We start from the raw sequence: 19,803 nt of genomic DNA, 5'->3' as shown, positions 1-19,803 counted from the left end.
AGCAAGATTAGCAATCACCACAGAAATGTCCCTGCCAGTTTCAGTTTAACCCCGATTGTAGAGGAATCTAACAAGCCCACCCTTTTCCTGCGTGGTAAGCCTCCCAGCAGGCGGTGTGTTTCAGCTCCCTCGCCTGTTCTCTGCACCATACAGATTTATCCCTCTCTGTGTTCGCCACGCTATAATGACGCTGCAATCTGACTATGAAATGATTAAGTTTGGCACCTCTAGTACTTGTTAGAAACTAAATTAATATTACAGGAGCCTCAAATCACATTAGTGCTTTTGACTCTCAAGATTTGATGTCTAAGGGCAAAATATTAAATGCGCTCAGCATGGCTGGGTTTGGCTCCTTTAACCCTCTACTGACACGAAGTCTTTCGTGTAAGATCCTAATACCTGTCCTTTGAACTGCACTTCAGACACAGTGATGCTAATGCTGCTGCTCTTTAAAGACTTCCAGTGTGTTGTTGTGAAATGGGCTTTCTCTATGCCAGCTGCCATTCACAAAACACAGGGCAGAGTGAGGACACGCGTGAGCTGTGTTCCACTGCAGACCCTACTTGAGCTGACGCCCATTCTTCGCTAAGAATTTTGGGCCACCTTTTATAGCTTACCATGAGATCACTCTAGTTTTGTTCAGTTTTTTCTCCTGGGATAAAACCTTCCATCTTGGAGGAAAACTCCTTAGATACAGGGTGTTCTGGCGAGAGGTCAAACAGTCCATCCTCTACGGAACCTCCTGAGCTCAGCAAGTACACAACTAAGAAGATTCCAGAAGTCCCTTAAACTGACCTGATGAAACACCAAGCCCTTCCCTACCCGAACAGTAAAAGTGGCCAAGTGAGGGTCAGACAAGCTGAGCTGCCTGAAAATGCCCAGATGACCTGAGCTGCCTGAAGGAGAGACTCCAACCTGCTGAGCTGCCTCCAAGTTGTCACTATGGTCCAGGTTGCCACCTGTGCTGGGGTGGGCATTAGGTGATGCGTTTTTCTTTGAGTCATTTCTGCTCGGTAACCTGTCACCTACATCAATGTAAACATCCCCAGCATCTCACTAGCTCCCTGACTGGATTCAGGTGTTATCTGTGGTACAGTCTGTCATTGGTTCGCTATCTGCAGCCAGCGGATTACATCTGTTTACATTTCCCCAGGAATAGCGCCAGCCAACATCTATAATAATCATTATAGGCGCCAGCTTGGATGATGTTCCATTTGCAAGAGAGGACTGTTCTCTTCCATGTGTAGCCACAGGCACGAGGCCATTCCTCAGACCATCTAAGGCCCACGGGCCGTGTTTCTCGTTTTCCTACGTCAGTTCCCTGAGAAATGCCCCCTGGACAGTCCTACAGCTGACAACATCCACCATCAAGAGGAAGCCTTCTTTACATAGAGCGCACAGTGAAGACACCCCCAGAAAGACTAAGCAGAAAGCTCTCACGACACCAGCATGGAACACGATATTTTGTCCTGACTTTCTTCACAACACAAACCTGACTTCTCTTTACAGTTTGTTTGTTTTTAGGAGGATGGGGACTCATCTCTCCCAAAGAATGGAATCGACATGGGGACAAGTGTCTCACTACTGGAGAAAGCTTCATTTTAAAATAACGATTTCTTAAGTTTCTTAAATTCACTGTATGCGGAGAATAAGGCAGAGCGAAGTATGCGGTGGAGGAGGCAGTCTTTTGGCTAGCCACAATCTGCTCACATATCCCTGTGTATACATTGGGGACAATAAGTAGCAGTTAATAAAACGTGCTTTTCCTGGCAGACAAACGGTATTGGGGCACACTTTATCTGCCTGTTTTATAAGAACGAGGCTCAAGCGGTTCTGACAGCTAAGAACGGAAAGGAACGCCAGCAGAACTTAGACAAGGCTGCTGTTTTATAACCATTATACAGAAAATTAAGAAAAAAAAATGAGCCAGTGATACTTGCTATTAAGCAATTTTCAAAAAGTCTGAATTCTGATATCAACAGTTCCATCACATTTTGCCCACGTAAGTAGCAGTAAGCACAAACAAGGCTGTCTGAACGGGAGCCAGACTTCCGTCATTCCATGCGAGTCCGGCACTCTGCACTGGAAATAGTCTCTCTCCTTAAACAAGCAAACAGACCACAGGACAGACACTGGGCACCTGACAATGCTTGGGGTGAGAGGGGGACAAGACTTGAGCAGAGTCTTTGCCACCTTTTGGGCTCTGCTAACGGCTACCCAAGACACAGCAGACACGGGCAGAGACGTCCAGGGAGGCGGAGAAGCCCTGGATGTGGAGAAGCATCCTCAGGCAGTCATGTCAGCCAAAAGTGGACGAACTGAGCCCTTCGGGCTACGTCACTGAGGGAGGGGTTCACCGAAGAACCGTACCAACAGGCTGGGAAGAAGCAAGGGGAGGGGGTGGAGTCGGCAAGGGTTGACAACAAGCATGGAGTCCTTAGGGTCTGAAGGAGGACCGGGAACTCAGACAGGCATTCTGCGCAGCAGTTAAGTTACAAGTACTTCGGTGACAGGAAAGTGTACTTAATGACTTCAGCTGGTTGAGCTTAGGGTTTAGGAAGGGTGTGACATCATGCTAGCTTCCAGAGTGTGTTCCTTTACCCCTTTAGGCATGTCTATGACTCTGTGTATGTACACCCTTGCATTGATCTCACGCTCCTCTCCGTATTTCCACCCCCACTGTATTTCCCCTGTTGTTTCTGTGTGCATTCTGCTGCTGTGAAGCTTGGAGGAGAGCTCTAACTGTGGTAGTTTCCCACCCTTTGGAAGAGACCATTGCTGAAGTCATAGGCTCAAACTCTGCTGAGCCTACTGTATTTTCTCTCCCTTCTCAGCCTTTACTGATTTCCTCTGAAATACAGTTACATTTAAGCGTTACTTTATATCAGTACTTCTTCTATGAAGTCGATCCCAATGGTCACAAGTCACTGAATACATTCTGTGCGGAAAAGAATAATGTAATAACCTTTTATCTCCTTTCATGCCAGCCTGATCCACTGAGGTCACAGCTGTCAGGGGACAAAAACTCCCTCAACTGTTATTTCATAAAATCAATCAACTTCACAAAAATAAGCTGTCACACAATACAGATCTACTTTTTACCTTGGTTTTTGATTTCTACTCTTTCGATCTCCTAAATCAATGTTTACTTTCTCAAGTTCTTACCTGATGAAAACCCAGTGCCTGCACTGGGATTGGGGAAAAGGAGAGACAAGGACAATGACATCTGCCAGATCTCAGGCAAGGCAGAGTGTGCCTAGGTCCACCAACCAAGACACGCAGGCTGCTCTAGAGAGGACAAAGCATGGTGTATCCAGCAGAGAGTCAGTAGAGAGGGCCATAGAGACCGAGCAGACCCAGGAGCAGGAGGCTCTGCGGCATCCAGCATCCACCTAAGTACAGCAGAGTCAGTGCCCCAGCAAAAGGAAATAGAGAATTCCAGGCAGCATTGAATGGGGCTCCCCAGGGGGCATGGCTCTTGATGATAAACTGCTTGGGACTCACCTGATGCCCATGTAAACAAGTGCAGAACAGATTGAACTACTCCTGAATTGTAATTACAGCCCATGTAAAAACATTAAGAAATGCTGCTTAATGAACTCCTGGAATCCAGTGCAGACAGGGAGGAGTGATGAGCAAAGGGATCAAGACCAGGCTGGAGAAACCCACAGAAACAGCTGACCTGAACAAGGGGGAGGTCATGGATGGATGCCAGTCTGATAGCTGGGAAACCAGCATAGAACTTATAAAGACCCCCTGAACGTGGGTGTCAGTGAGGATGGCTGGGCAATCTATGGGGCCTCTGGTAGTAGATCAGTATTTATCCCTAGTACATGAAGGGACTTTAGGAGCCCATTCCACATAGAGGGATACTCTCTCAGCCTAGACACACGGGGGAGGGCCTAGGCCCTGCTGAAAATGATAAGACAGAATTTGAAGATCCCCCATAGAAGGCCTCACCCTCCCTGGGGAGCAGAAAGGGAATGCGATGGGGGTAGGGGGGCAGGGGAGGAGAGGAGGGAGGGAGAACTGGGATTGACATGTAAAAAAAGCTTGTTTCTAGTTTAAATTTTAAAAAAGGAGAAAATATTTAAGAAAGAAAGAAAAAAAATGCTACTTAAAAGATAAGACCATCTAGGGCTGGGGAGATGGCTCAACTAACAATAATCAAAATAAAATGGGTTATTTGTATACCTCATTGCAACACATGTCACTAGAATAAAAGACATTTCATAACAGTAAAGGGACAACTACATGAAGAGTGTATAATTCTCATGTATGTGCTCATGTATGTGCCTCAACTGTTTGTATGTCAAATGTTCTAGAAAAGGTTAAAACTTGACCGACAAGCACAGAAAACTAGACAAATCTGTAAATACAGTCAAGTGTTTCAGTGCCTTCCCCTTGACAATTGCAAGGCAGGCAGACAGGAAATTATAAAAATACGTAAGTCCTGAACAGGACAACAAAAAGACTTGTATCTAAATGATGACATTAAAAAAAAAGTCAACACATTCTGGGCTATCAAACAGACCTCAAAAATATATCAAAACCACATGAAGTGTGTTCTCGCACTACACCAGTAAAATAAATACATCTGCAAAACATCAAAATATCTGGAAGACAATAAAAACACTTCTGGACCCAGTTACAAGACAAAGTCATTTAACTAAAATCAAAACGTGATTTTGAAGATAAACTCCCTACCTCTAGAGCAGGTCCACAACGACTTAACAAGGCCTCTACTGATGGTCACGTGACCCGAGGCCCTGCTTGATGAGTCAAGTGAATGCAAACCGGCTGACTGAACCCAAAGGTTTCAACAGTAAATTTTAGAGTAGAAATGAGTTGCCAAGACATAAAAAATAAAAACGGAGGTCAATAAAACCCAAAGTCTCATCGACTGATTCCCTGAGGAGTTCCAAAACATTGATCATTCTCTCTAACAGATTAGCAAGGACAGTAAAACTTGACACAGATTACCAATATCTGATCACAAGAGACACAACCAAAATGTCCACGTTACTGAAAGGACAATAAGGGGGTGTTCTGTAAGGCTTCAGCACAAATACACTTATCCAAAGGAAGTACGTGTGGTCAGATGAAGAATGAGACCCAACATCTACTTCTAGAGTACAAGAGCCCCTTTGAAAGCAGCTCAGCTTCCCACGGAGCTTTGCCGAGGACAGTCACAGCTGCAGTTACACCCGTGGTGCAAAGACCTGTGGCGGTGCAAAGACCACGCCATCCCTGCCCTCATCTCCTACTTTAACACCATAAGGTGAGGATGGGGAAGCCATTGAGGTGGTCCCAACATAAGAAGTCCCGTCCGTCTGTGTCCCCCCCCCCCCCCGGGTTCAGGGGTCTGAACACAGGGTCCCTGGGTGGTGGCACTTTTGGGGGAGGTGTGGGTGGCACAGCCTGGCTGCGGGAAGTGTGTCAGTAGAGGGACGGGCTTTGAGAGGACAAGAGTTCCTCCATTCTCGGTTGGCTCTGCTCCGCATTTATGGTCTGAGATGCGAGTTTCCTACTCCATCTTCCAAGCTGTTACTCCATCATAGACCATCTGGAACCTGAGGTCCAAATAGACTCCTCCTTCCTTGCCCTGGTGGTGATGCTTCATCACAGCGTCAGGGAAAACAACTATGACAACATCAAGAATAAGAGGGAAGATGCAAAAGTGTCCTACACTCAGAAATCACATGGATTTTTACCAGAAAACCCGCTAAAACTGGTAAGTGGTATTTGATCATTACGGGATATAAAAATGATGACGTGCATTTTTATGTAGCAGCAACACACACTAACTGGGTAAGTGAAAATGGAGGAGGGGATGACGACACAGTTTTTCAATCATGAAAAGCCTCAAACAAAACCAGTACGCTAGTCCCAAACACTGAAGAAGTAGAGCAATAAGCGAAAGCCTTGAACGAGCAGTGAGTGGTCTACCCTGCTCACACACAGGCTCACCCAGTGCAACCAAGACACCGCACCCCAAGCCTAACACTCAGACCTCATCAACATGCCAACCTGCTTTGTTATAAAAATTCACAGTGCTTACAACCTTGACTCAGAAACCTAAGACATCAAGTCGCCAAGCAATTCTGGACTACAGGAAGGATGTGGAGGGCACAATGTCTGCACAGGGTGGGAACGCAGGACAGACGGAAGGCAGTTGAGTCCACATACACATTAGCTGTTTTCCGACACACACATTAAGGAGATTCAGATATGGAAGATTATCTTTTCTTAGACAAAAAAACCAAAACAAAACAAAAAACTGGAAAATTGTGTCATGGCGGTTTGAGTGAAATGACCCCACAGGGAGTGTCCTGGTACTTTTGTTGGAGGAAGTGTGTCACAGGAAGTGGGCTTGGAGGCTTCAGGAGCTCAGGCCAGGTCCAGTAGTGCACTTGCTCTTCCTGCTGCCTGAGGATGCAGACAGAGAACTCTCAGCTCCTGCTCCAGCACCGTTGTGGTGACGTAATATTTATGATTTAATAAAGATTGCCTAAAGTATAAGAATGCAAAGTCAGCCACACACTAGTTAGCTATAGAAGCTAGACAGTGGTGGCACACACCTTTAATCCCAGCACTCAGGATGGATCTCTGTGAGTTCAAGGCCATGCTGGGCTAAAGGACTGAGTTAGTCTAAAAGATTAACAGATCTCATGCCTTTAGTCCCAGCCCTAGAGAAGTATATAAATCTCAGGAGGCTTTCTGAGATTTAATCTCCAGCCTCACTGAAGAGAGGCAGCAGTCTGAGGCTTGGTGGGAAGGGAACTCGTGAACACAGGATCACTCTTTTGGGACTTGAGGTAGAGTTAAGAGCTAGTGGCCAGCTGCTTGGCTTTTCTTTAGCTTGAAGCTTGAACCCCATTATCTGTCTCTGGATCTTTTATTATTAGTACTATACTAAATGATGATAATTGACTAAATCTCTGAATTATAAGCCACCTTCAGTAAAATGTTTTCCTTCATAAGAGTTGCTGGGGTCATGCCATGGTCTCATCTCAGCCAATAAAACCCTAAGACAAGTATTCATAAATTTAAAAACAGGAGTTTGATCTACTTTAAACACTTTCAACACACCACATACTGAAATAGGTGAAAGGACTGAAATAGGTGAATAGGTGAATAGGTGAAAGATATTTGTAGAAGAAATTGGGACAAACAGGAACACAGGTCACCTCTGGTAGGTGTCAGACAACTTAGGAAGCCCTCTATGCTCCAACCCATGGCTGAAGGGTGTTTGTTCCAGGCACCCTCAGCACCATCATAACATGCACGATTCCCTCTATTTGAGAATTCCAAATATAGTGTACAGAAACACACCCAACTGTCATTTGGCTTCGTCTTTAGCAAGCAGAGCAGAGTATAATGAAACAGTAAGATGCCAAAGAGGTAGCTACCCAAAATGGTCCTCTGGCCTGATTTTCTTTCTCTCTCTTTTTTTTCATCGTTTTTAAGTAAGTATGTGTGTGCGTAATATACAAGTCCTTGTAGAGGCCAGACGTATTGGATCCCCTGAGATGATATTACAGGTGGTTACAAATTTGCACCATTTGGAGGGCAGAGACAGAAAAACAATCTTTAACAAAATAGATTCCTATTTGAGTCTAATTTTCTTCCTATCCTATTATAAAACATTATAAGAAGTATCTTAAACACATTACTGACCATGGTACACCTATAAAGGCTCTTCAATTAATGGCTTAATTAATGTAAAGTAGCTTATTGTTCTGGCTTTTAAAAACATCAAAAGAAGTAGCTTATTGTTCTGCTTCAAAGAGAAACCAGTGCTTATACAAAACAATGAAAAACACCAAAGTGAACAGACTGTTTCCCTGTTAGTGTTAGATATTTTACCTCTATCCATTAATAATCAACTTTACAACCTGAACATCATTTGTGAATCTGTCACAACAGTCATTCAGACACTGAAACACTTGGCAATCTCTTTGTCTGTGACTTTGTTTGTGACTGTGGGAAGCTTAATATAACCCAGAAATGGAAATAAAGTAATCGTGGATTGGGGGAAACCCACGTAACGTAGGCCTGTGGCCCTATTCTGAGTTTGTCATGAAACTAACAAGCTGCGTTTATTCAAGTGTACTTTTCTGCCTAGATGCATCACGGAGCACGAACGGCCGACAGCTGACAGAGAAGCGACAGCACTCTGGGGAGGAGGCAGAGGGGAGCGCTGATGTGTGGAAGTGTGTGGTTAACCGATACCTGAGCGTGTAGCAGTTCCTCACACCTGTGAGCCTGTTTCTCGATGGCAGACACGTACTGTTTCTCGATGGCATCTAGCTGTTGCTTAACTGAAGACTGCAGAAGTGCCTAAACACAAGCAAAGGAAAAAAATGTTATTTGGATCAGACAATCCCTGGCGCTGACTCCTGGCATGCGAGCGTTTGACAGTTCCGCGTCTCAAGTAGGGCAATCTGCACTCCAGAACCCACACGCACGGCAGTGGGGTCCGCTGACACGGGACATTAAGCATCTATCTTTAGGCTTTATGGCTGTCGATACTACACTTTTTTATTTTTTTGTTTTGGCTCAACTTCTACACACCTTCTTTAAAAAGCCAAGTCATAGAAAATGATAAAGAAGAGTAAATAGTTGTGTTAAACAGTAATTCAGTCCAGTAGGGAAGAGAGACCACACAGGATGCGGTGCGAATGAGAGCCGGTGGGGGGGGGGGTGTAGGGAAAAAAAAGCCAGACATATTTCACTGGCTGACAAAACTCCACATCCTCTGGACATGCTGCAGTAGCCATGGGCCAAAGCATGATCTCTGGGACCGCAAGGCAAGTGGAAGCAGATGGTGGCTCTGAGCAACTGAGACACTTAAGCCTGCCCCCCCAGGATGCTTGTGTGCCCCCCCAGGTGAAAGGTGGAGGTTAGGTGGTTAGGTCTGTGCTCCTAAGGGGTGGCGGGGCTTGTGAGAAGGAACGGTATGACGTGGATGCCTGGAGCCGCGAAGGGGACATGAGGTGTCACCCCTGTAAGAGGGAAAAGCCAGCGAGGGCTGGTGCCGACGTACCCCTCCCTGGACATGCTTACACGCTGCCGGTTCTCTCCTTTCTCCTCTTAGCACCGTGTGGCCCTACCATATCCCCATTCTGTGTGCTATTTATAGATTCCGACACCCTGGACGCGTACCAGGGCTCCTCAGCACACGCTCTGCTGTCAGACCTATGGTATGATAAACTACTCACAGTCGGAACGGCAAGCTGGAGGCAGGCACATCTTATGGGAAACAGACCTTTGGCATATTCGCCAGCAAAAGGAAAGGGAGCCAAATCTCCTAATCTCTGTTTTAAAAGTAGACTTATTCGGTTGGAAACAACAGGCATTGAAGTCCTAAATAAACAGGCAAGCATTTTTTTTTCTTTTCTTTTTTTTTAAACAAAACTAAAAATATGTTTTAGACCTCTGGGTGGGTCCCAGGCTCAGAGAGTGGGTTCTGTTGCGATGGGAGGTGTGGAGCTGAAGTCCCAGCCCCGCATCAGGTCCTAGCAGAGCAGAGGGTGAGGCCGGTGCCTGCCTGAGGGAGGGAAAAGACGGAGTGCTCACCCAAGATGACACTGCTCCTGAAGCTGCCCTGGTCCCAGGCTGAGAACCTAGTTTAGAAGCATAGGGAGCGAGGGACAGGGAAACCAAAATTAAGCCTCTGAGCTGGACTAGATACCGTAAGTTTCCAGTTTTCCTATGGCAAAATTTACCATTTGTTAGCTTAAAAAAAATCCTTTTCGGTGTCTTGTTTAGTTTGAGACAGGGTCTCATTATGTAGACCAGGCTGGCTTTGAACTTAAGAGAGATTCACCTGCCTTTGCTTTTCAATTGCTAGAATTAAAGGTGTGCCACCACCCTTGGCATAAAAATGTTTCATTAAAGAACGGTACAGGCTCGTGGTTCCAGTGGCAAGAGGAGTAGGAAGCCAGGAGTGGGGCGGCTGGGGGTTTGGGGGGGGGGAGGACCCGCTGCAGCTGCTGCTGCCAAGGCTGCGGCTGCCACTGCTTATGGGGCTCCTGGAGGGCCTGTGAGGCCTGGGTGCGAGCCTGTGGCAGTGCTGCTGTGGGAGGGGGGTGGGGGGGTTGGGATGGTCATGGTGGATATTGATAAACTCAACATCGATAGCATCATCCAAAGGCTGCTGGAAGTGAGGGGTCCGAGCCAGGCAAGAATGTCCAGCTACAGGAGAAGGAAATCCAAGGACTCTGCTTGAAGTCTCGGGACAGCTTCCTGAGACAGCCTGTCCTTATGGAGCTTAGAGTGCCACTCCAGGTACGTGGTGACATCCACGGGCAGTACTAGGATTTGCTCCGGCTGTTTGAATACTGTGGCTTCAGGCCAGAAAGCCACTATTTGTTTCTTGGGGACTATGTGGACAGCGGCAAGTGATCGCTGGAGACAATCTGCCACTTGTTGGCAGACAAAAATCAAGAATCCTGAGAACGTTTTCCTTCTCAGAGGGAACCATGAGTGTGCTGGCATTGATAAAACCGATGGATTTTATGATGGATGCAAAAGCAGGCACCACGTTGAGCTGTGGAAAACGTTCACAGACGGTTTTAACTGCTTACCGGCAAGCAGCCGTCGTGGATGAGGAGATATGCTGCTGTGGTGGAGGTTTCTGACCAGGTCTTCAATCTATGGAACAGATTTGGCGAATTGTGAGACCAACTGATGGACCAGATCAAGGACTTCTTTGTGACTTTTTGTGATCTGACCCTGATAAAGATGTCTTAGGCTGGGGTGAAAATGACAGAGGAGTGTCCTTCACATTTGATGCAGAAGTGGCTGCAAAATCCCTCCATAAGCATGATCTGAATCTCACATGTAGAGCCCATGAGGTGGTTGAAGACGGGTCTGAGTTTTTTGGGAAGAGACGGTTAGTCACTCTGTGTTCTACACCCAACTACCGTGGCGAGTCTGACAATGCAGGCACCATGATAAGTGTGGATGAAACCCTCATGTGCTCCTTCCAGATTTTAAATCCTGCAGAGAAGGAGTAGCCCAACACCAACGAGACCCGTCACACTGCCAAGGGGTATGATCACAATGCAAGCAAGGAAATAGATGTCACTTGACACTGCCTGGTTGGGACTTGTAACATAGCTACAAAACCTTCATTTTTAAAACTGTAATGTGTCCTTGGCGGTTTGCCCAGGTCGACCCGCCGGGCCCTTCTCCATTTTGGTGACCGCTGGCACTGGCTGGTTATAGCAGTGAGTGGAAGCATGTCGTTTTCAAGAAAGCGTTGTTTTTAACCTCTGTTCCCTTTGCAGACAACTCTGATGGCGGTGCTATACTATACAGGTTATACTGTCCCAGGGGCAAGTGAAAATTGATCTTTTTAAAATTTAGTATAAATCATGAATAACGTAAATGCTTGCTTTCTTTAGGTTATACAGAAAGCCCTAGGGTACGTGAGTCTGTACATGTAATTGTCACAAATGCATTCTGTTGATACAAACCACTGTGAACAATTTTTTAAGTTTGTTTGAAAGGGACTGCTTTTTCTTTTTGTCTTGTCACGTACAGATAATGTCTGCAATGTCAGCAGCAGACGTTACCTGCTGCCCATGCTGCCCAGACTGTCTGAAGCACACTCCCTCCCACCGCACACTTAGTGACGATTAAAGCCATTCTACTCAATGTTTGTCATTTCATCCTAAAGGCAAAGTTTCTGTTGGACTGCATTGGCACGCCCTGGACATGTGGTGCACAGGCCACCTCCGAGGGGACTCAGAAGCAGGTTTTTATATTAAATAGCAGAAGTGATAGAGTGCTGGGTTAGCTATTAATGATGGAAGTTAATGGCACTTTGTACAATTCCCAGATAGTCTATTCACTGAGTAATCTTTTTACAGTTGGATCAGGCCTGAACCCGTCCATTCAGAAAGCTTCAAATTATAGAAACAACACTGTCCTATAGGAGTGACAGATAGCGCTTTCTTTGGCTACATTCTTTATTCTGCAGTGACACTGTGGCTTACAAATCAAAAGGAGCTGAATTGTCATCCACCCATTTATACAGAACTCACAGTATCTATGACTTTTTAAGTCTACGACCCGTTAAAATGTTTCCAAAGATGCCCGTGTACAATGCTATGTGCTGAGAATAACTTCAGACTTATTAAATGCGAGCTTGTTTAAAAAATGATAGACAATTTTCTTGAATGATTGTATTTCATAAGGAATGCCTTCTTGTTTTGAGATGGGGTGTCAGGTAAGCCCAGGCTGCCCTCAAACTCACTCTGTAGTTAGGTTATACTCCTGTCCCTACCTCCCAAGTCCTGGAAGCACAGGGTGTCTCCCCAGGCCTGGCAAAACTGTGTTTCTTTTCTGGAATGGGGAGTGTGATAGAAATGTTCAATCCAGAGAGCTGTTTTCGCTTCCCTACGGGCTGTAGACCCAAGCTATCTCAAATTCAAATGGCTAACTCTAATTTCTGGTCAGTTATGTTTTTAGGAAGACAAATAATAAAACAGTCTCTTCCATCGTGGAGGTATCAGCTGAGTAGCCTCCACCTTCATCATCGAGTCACACGCTCCCGCCTCTTTTGAACACCGGTTGTTGAGGAAGGAGTCCCACAACAGCTGCTTAGGAACAAGAAGAAGCTGCCAACATCCCAGCTGTGCAAGCACAACCTCCTATCTGTAGGGGAGGAAGGGCAGTGCACATTCCACTGCAAAGACCCCACAGTGCAGAAAGGCAGCAAACCAGCACTCTCTGACATACGTACGTACGTGTCTGTGTGTGTGTGTGTGTGTGTGTGTGTGTGTGTGTGTGTGTGTGTGTGTGTGTCGTGGATCTCGAGGCCTGCTCATGGGCTCAGCACACAGCTGGCACCGGGAAGCCAGAGGCCTGAGCAGAGGCAAATGCAGGAGAGTGAAGGCGGAACACTGCGGGCAGGAGACCCGAGGAGCCACAGCAAGCCCTGACAGACATTCTCAAGTTACTCAACCCTGGGGGGTTTAGTCCAGAAAACTGCCCAAGAAGCGCCATTCCATGTCAGTTTCATACATGGTGGACACATGAAAACATCCTCACTTGCGTTTCTGGCTTCCTGTATTATTACATGAGACAATGGTTGTTGCCTTGCTATGTGAAACGCTCATGGAATTTAAGTCAAAAAAGGTACTAATGTTAACTAATAACTAATACTAACATTCATAATTTGTGGCGATATGGTATTTATGATTTATTAAAGCTCACCTGATGATTCAGAAAAGCAAAGTCGGCCTCAAGCTATAGAGATCAGGCAGTAAGGACACACACCTTTAATGCTAGCAGCCAGAAGTTAGGTGGTGGTGGTGCACACCCTTAATCCTGAGATTTGGGATTAAGAAGTAGACGGATCTCTGTGAGTCCAAAGCCACCCAGATCTACACAAGAGTGATCCAGTCCTAAAGAGAAACAGCTCACACAGAGATGACCTCAGCACCTGGGATCACACGCCTTTAATCCCAGCACTAGAGGGGCATAAAAGACAGGAGCAGGGTCTTCAGTGCTCCGTATCGGATTCATTCTCCAGCCACACTGAGGATAGGAAGACACTGAAGTCTCAGGATTCTCCAGCCACGCTGAGAGGATTGGTGAGAATTCGTGAGACAGGATAGCCCTGAATGGGCCTGAGGTAGAGGTAAGAGCTGGTGGCTTTGCTTCTCTGATCTTCATTTTGAAGCTTGAACCCCGATGTCTGTCTCTGGGTCTTTTATTGTTTGTGTTACGCTAATTTGTCTTCTGTAATTGTCTTGCATGGAACAAAGGCTTCAGTATGGATTTAAGATTTCCAGTTACTTCATCCTGGTTCATGTGTGCACTCCCTATGACCCAAGGCCATCCTGGCCCCATATGTCCAGCCTCTGGGGAGAAGAGAAGAGCTACCATCTTAGGAGTAAAGACTACAGGTCTGAGGAGAACTAACAACAGATCTGAGTCTGTTTCATTTTACAAAAGAAAAATAATAAAAAAAACTCAATTTAGACATCAGAGGTTTCTCTGTCTTCCTTCCTTCCTTCTTTTCTTTTCTTTTTTTTTAAAGAGGAGTGGCAGCAAGGTCACAGGAAGGCTGCAACAACGCCTGTTACATTTTGGGTGTGCGGAGAGGCGCTGGCATTCGGGCTTTCCTGTAAACTGAGGACTAGTGCTGCATTAATACACAAGTCAGAGGCAAAATGTGAGCTGATGGGCGTCGATCTTAGCGGGAATTCAATACAGTCTAGCCATGTTATAAAGTGCTCTGGAGGCTGGGGAGGCCAAAGAAAACCTTCAGGACAGAGGGAATGGTTCCTGCTGGCCTTGCCATTACAGGATTCTAGTAACATAAGAGCTGTTACCTCAAACACCACACAAGTCTCCCAGTGAAAATTTCTTTTGTGCCATGGACAACACATTAAAATTAAGAAGTTTCTAAAATTAAGCGCGGCACAGAGGCTGTGCACGTCTGCCTTCCAGATACTTCGACCTCTTGAAAAGCCGCCACACGGGCTGGCTTCCCTCTCGGATGCCACAGCCTTGCTCCCTGTGACTTGACTCACAGCTATGGTTTCAGCTGGAAGAACAAAGACGGGAGAGCACCAGCGATTTCTCCTTCCTCATGGGTCCTCAGGGGATGAAAAGAAGTGCTCGGTTACCAGCGCAGGAAGCCTGTAATAGTGGGAAGAAGGCGTGGAGGGGCAGGGGGGGGTCATCCATGAGGCTGGAATGGGCAGGTCTGGACTTCCTTGGCACAAGCAAGCCCTACATCCGGTCGGGAAGGACCTGGCTCCTCCTCCATCGGTCTGCCTGTGTTTATCAGAGCAGCACCTCTGTGTCCCGGACATCAGCCGTGGTGACTGGGAAGGACTGCAGACCGCTCCCCCCTTTGGTGGTGATGCTCTCTCTTATGATGGTGGTGGGGCTTTACTCTTCTTATGGACGACACTCCAAAATGGGAATACTCTAACAATCCCTGATTGCTTTGAGTTTTAGATTCCTCACTGCCTATACATAAAATAGGCTCTTGGAAACGAGTTGGAGTCGGCATCCCTTTTAGTAGTTGCTAGATTTAAAATCACTGCTATTTTTCCCCCCCAACTTGGCGGGGTCAACTCATGAAGTGTGGCCAGATGTGACCGCAGTATCTGAAGTGTTAGGACCTGCTGACTTAAAACTCTTAGAGGTCAAGAATTATTATTCCCCAGGGGTTTAGGAGCAGGGCACACGGAAGCAACACTGTCACTCACCTCTCACATGTCTAAACCAGACTGTTACTAACTAGGACAGAGAAATCTCTCTCCAAAGTGTAGGGAGGCCTGGAAGCCTTATCTTCAACCCAAGTTGGTCTTTATTCAAGACTTCCTAAATGGGGGAGGGACACACGGATACCCCACAAAATCCACAGAAATTCCTTCTCACAGCTACAAAGCAACCTGACAACTGTTCACAAATCAGAGAATTTTCCAAAATATTCATTGTGTATTTTAGTATGCCCCCCAAAACAGTAGCTTTAGTAAGACAACCCCTTTATTGTATTGTATTGAAAAGTTTGTGTTCTCACACCGGGCATACAGAGGAAGCTACCTAGAAAGTAAGAATTAAAATCCAACTCAGCCTTCCTGATCTTGATAGCAGATTACACACTAGTTAGAAACAACACAGTTAGAGGGTTTCTCAGATCATCACATCTCTGTTGTCTGTCCCCAGACAGAACTAATTTAACCATTTCTTTCTGTATCTCTCAAACAGGCAAGAAATTTAAAAGAGCGATATACTCCTGAAGATGGTCACCTTGACGGAGATGTCTATAAACATACCCTCCTCTGCACTTACTTAGGAATTCAGTTTAGAGTAAGGATGTTAAATTCTCACCATTCCTTTTTCTCTGCTGGCAAGGGCCACGGCACCTGTCACATCTCACTAAATGGAATGCTGGTGACGGATGAATGAATAAATCTGTGCTACAGACATGTCCAATCTTTGTCCAGTTTTATCACTGCTTCTTGGGCACTTTCTGGGGGGTCTTCAGTACCCACAGGCCTGCACTAGTGGGAGCTCACGGATCGCATGACCAGCACACAGCATTGATCCTGGTTGCCAGGAGATGTGTCCTTACAGATGCCACTGTGCAGTTGCTTCTCCTGAAGTACGAGCTGAGATGGATGTCGTGGGGTCACCTTGGGTTTCAGGCTATCCTCTCTGTCAGAGCATGTTGGGCCTCAACCATAAAAATAAGGGAAGGGGGAGTGGTAACTGTGGATTCACTGTCCTTACAAGTCTGATGGGATTTTCAGGTAATAAGCAGAGACTGGCAATCTATCCTAACTGGTAGTATGAGATGGGCAATGTCAGATCAAATGCTTCACCGTGATCAGCGCTGATCATAAAAGGTTAAAGGGCCTCTGTATGAGCACTGTGATTCTAAAAGTGCAGGCTCAGTGTGGACGGAGGGAAGCAGGTGCTGTGCACTTGGAACAAACGACAAGTGAGTTTGTTTATTCACCTCGAGTTTATTGTATTGGGGGGTTCTTCCTAGAGACCTGATACACAGGGAAGGAAGGCGAGAGAGGGGCCAGGGAGGAAAGGGAGAGGAGGGGGGGGGAGATGGAAGAAGGAGGAAGGACAGTGTGAGAAGATCTGTGTCTTCATCCACAAGTCTTCCTCCTGCCCCATTACCAGGCTGCCACTCACCAACAAGACAGGCGAAGCCGTAACCTATAATAGAACTAGCTTTCTTCCAACGATCCTAGTGCCTTTTGGTTTTGGCCTGGCTCGGAAAACCACAAGAATAGCCTGGCATGTGGAGTTCTGGCTCAGCCCTGTAAACTCAAGAGGCACAGGAGAGCCATTCTCAAGTGCTCAACCTCCTTCAAACTTCCAGTGAGGTTGAGCTTGGTGGGAGGGATGAGGGAGGACAGGCCAAGGCCTGAGTCCCATCCAGTCACTCATATCTAGCAGCAAGCGGCTGAGCCAAACTTCGCTTGGCAGCGGCAAACAATGTTCGTGTCCAGGAAAAATCAGATCACATGATAAAACTTGGAATTTATGAGAGGCTATGTTCAATCGAATAACTAAAAGCTATAAATTTATTTCATACCTTTGGGCTGACAGAATGGTTGAGAGTCAAACAAAAGTATCTTAGATTCTACTTTTCCCATCTTTGGGTGAAGACCCAGAAACATCTAATCAATGGAAATTACCCAACAAAGAGAAAACAAGGTTGTTTCCCCAGTTGGGAAAGAACTTTATATAATATGGAGTAACTGTACACCCTGGGAAAAAGTCCCCTAAATGCAATATGCTCTCCCTTACTAGACAGCACAGTCATCTAAAGAGCTCAAATAAAGCACTAGCTAGTGGAGGCTCTGGAAAAATGGATGCAGAAATCATGTGAAACTGGGTTACCAAGGTTGAGTTGAGATTATTCCCAACAACTTTATGGGGCAACCTCACACCAACCACTTTTCCATTCTAAGCAGCAGAAACTCCTGTGCCTAAGCTTCAGTGCATTCTCTCAGTATCTGAATCATGGAACGGGAGAGCATCAGAATAACTCATCACAAGAAAAGGAATCCGCCCACACACTGTTTCCTCATTAAATTGTCCAGGGTTTACACGGACCATCCACACACTCAGTAATGAGTGGAACTTGACTCCTGGATTATACACAGAACTAAAGATGGCATTGGATCTGAGCTGCAGAAATAGACTGCAGGAGAAAAGTGGCACTGTGTGCCTGGGGGCAAGGCATCTTCAAGTGAGTAAATACCCTGGGGTAAGGGTGAACTGGCTGGTTTCTTGACTGGTTGACTGGATGTCTGGTTGGTTGACTGGCTGGTTGCTTGATTGCTTGGTTAGTTGGCTGGCTGGTTGTTTAGTTGATCAACTGGTGGATTGGCTGGTTGGTTGGTTGGTTAGTTGGCTGACTCACTGGTTGGTCAACTGGCAGGTTAGTTAGTTAGTTAGTTAGTTGTTTGGTAAATTAATGGGTGGGTGGGTGGGTTGTGTGGTTGTTTGGTTGATTAGTTGGTTGACTGCTTGGTTGATTGGTTGGTTGGTTATCAGTTGGTGGGTTGACTGGTTGGTGGCTGGTTGGCTTGCTGATTTGCACATTTGTTCTGATACAAGATTTCAGTAAGTAGCCAAAGTTACCTCTGAATTCACTATGGAATTCAGCCTGTCCTGGAACTCAACAATTGTCCTACCTTAGCTTCCTGAGTGCTCCTGCACCTAGCCAAAAAATGAGTTTCTTAAATATATGCTTCTTGGCCAAGTGTATGTCAACAATAAATTGGGGAAGGAAAAGGTACCCAATACTGGAGACATAAAGATTTCCCCCTGATGTTTGGCCAGCATCCAATTTTTTCAATTCATAAAAATCAAAAATGATACAGAAAATGTCAAGCTACTCACAAATAAACCAAATAAATAAATAAATAACACACCTTTGCAGTTTTAACTTGTTAAGCATCATCTATGAAGAAATACAAAACCAGACTCTACCCAGTATTTTAACTCATCAAGTGGGTAAAAATTCAAGGTTTTAACACTTCTGTCTAACATGATCTGAAAAAAATGACTAAACATTTCAATTAAAAAAAAATTTGTTTGGGTAGGATGCAAACCACTGAGATATCCCACCATCCCCTAAATCGTTTATACAATAGCAAAAGAGTGTAATTTAATTCCAAAATTAAACAAGGTGAGCTAGACAAGAAAACAACTTATAAATGCTTCTACAGAATAAAATTCTAAGTCCATATTTAAGAACAGCGAAAGAAAAGTCTTCTACTAGAAAAATCACTAATCTTTAAGTAAATACTATGCTAGGTTCAAGTTTAAAAATGTGGGAAAGTGTAGAACTACAATAGAAATAAATAAACTCTATACAGTAGCAATACAAAAAATTTTAAGCAGAAAACCATGTTCAGATCTTACTTGTGCCGAGCTGGAATTTTTTAATGAACCAAGCTTCAAGTGAGATAAAATAAAAGCAGCATGTTTGACTTCAGTGTCTTGAGAACTTCCCCTTGCATTAGAGCAAGCTAGAAGCTGGATTTCAACACAGTGAGTCAACTAAGTACTTCCATGGAAAATTCTTCCCAAAAGTTATTTAGGGCAAAAAGAAAAACCATTTTTGAAAGTGGGGTTAGCATTGAATATTACTTTACCTCAAGCGTGGATGGGCACTGTAGTAGCTGGACTGAGGCATGAGGAGAAGCTTGGTAAAGAGCAACAGGGAGGGGAGGGCCTCTGGGCAGGAGGGGGGCTTCTCTTTAGGGGAGTGAGGACAGACGCCAGGCAGTGCCATCTATGCCACTAAATATGCCAGACTTTTCTCCATGCATGACTTCCCTTGGTTCTCCCCTGGGCTGTTATACCGACCCGCCTCCCTAAAGAGCTCTCTGGGTCCAGAAACACAAGGAGGAAGTTTTGTTAAAAACCATCTTGATGTGAGTCAAAGCCTACTTGCTTAGCTACAACTAAGGCTCAATCTCTTTTTGTTTTTCCTCTTAAACTTTCAAGAACAAGGAACAGTCCTACCTACACTCACTTGATTAATCTTAATACATATAAGATGTTAAGAGCCAGAGGGGACGGGCGACTTAAAGGGAATTGCTTTCCAGACATAACAGTGCAGGAGTAAGAGCTCACAGAGATGTGTGTCGGCATGCACAAGAGCTTCCTAAACTCTGGGCAGACAGAATCCCAGCAGAGAGGATGGGTGGACATGCCATCCCACTAGCTGAGAAGCAGTTAGCATCTGGTAGCTGCTGGGAGTGGGAGGGACTCCTCGATGATGGAGGT

The 19,803-nt window shown here is 45.6% G+C and overlaps 1 protein-coding gene and 1 pseudogene across 4 annotated transcripts in view; one reads left to right on the top strand and one right to left on the bottom strand.

Annotated features, from left to right (window-relative positions):
* The window catches only part of Ccdc91 (coiled-coil domain containing 91), a 167,973-nt gene that overhangs the window by 56,949 nt on the left and 91,221 nt on the right, over positions 1-19,803 (bottom strand). For all 4 annotated transcript variants that reach the window (XM_040743654.1, XM_040743655.1, XM_040743657.1 and 1 more), the window contains one exon: positions 8,236-8,343. In XM_040743654.1, the coding sequence (XP_040599588.1) occupies positions 8,236-8,343 (108 nt within the window). The remainder of the gene's footprint in view (positions 1-8,235; positions 8,344-19,803) is intronic.
* On the top strand, positions 10,115-12,509 carry LOC101838487 (annotated as a pseudogene).

Source organism: Mesocricetus auratus, unplaced genomic scaffold, assembly GCF_017639785.1.
Source record: "Mesocricetus auratus isolate SY011 unplaced genomic scaffold, BCM_Maur_2.0 Super-Scaffold_100001, whole genome shotgun sequence".
Classification (NCBI taxonomy): domain Eukaryota; kingdom Metazoa; phylum Chordata; class Mammalia; order Rodentia; family Cricetidae; genus Mesocricetus; species Mesocricetus auratus.
This window is presented reverse-complemented; position numbering and strand designations above follow the sequence as displayed.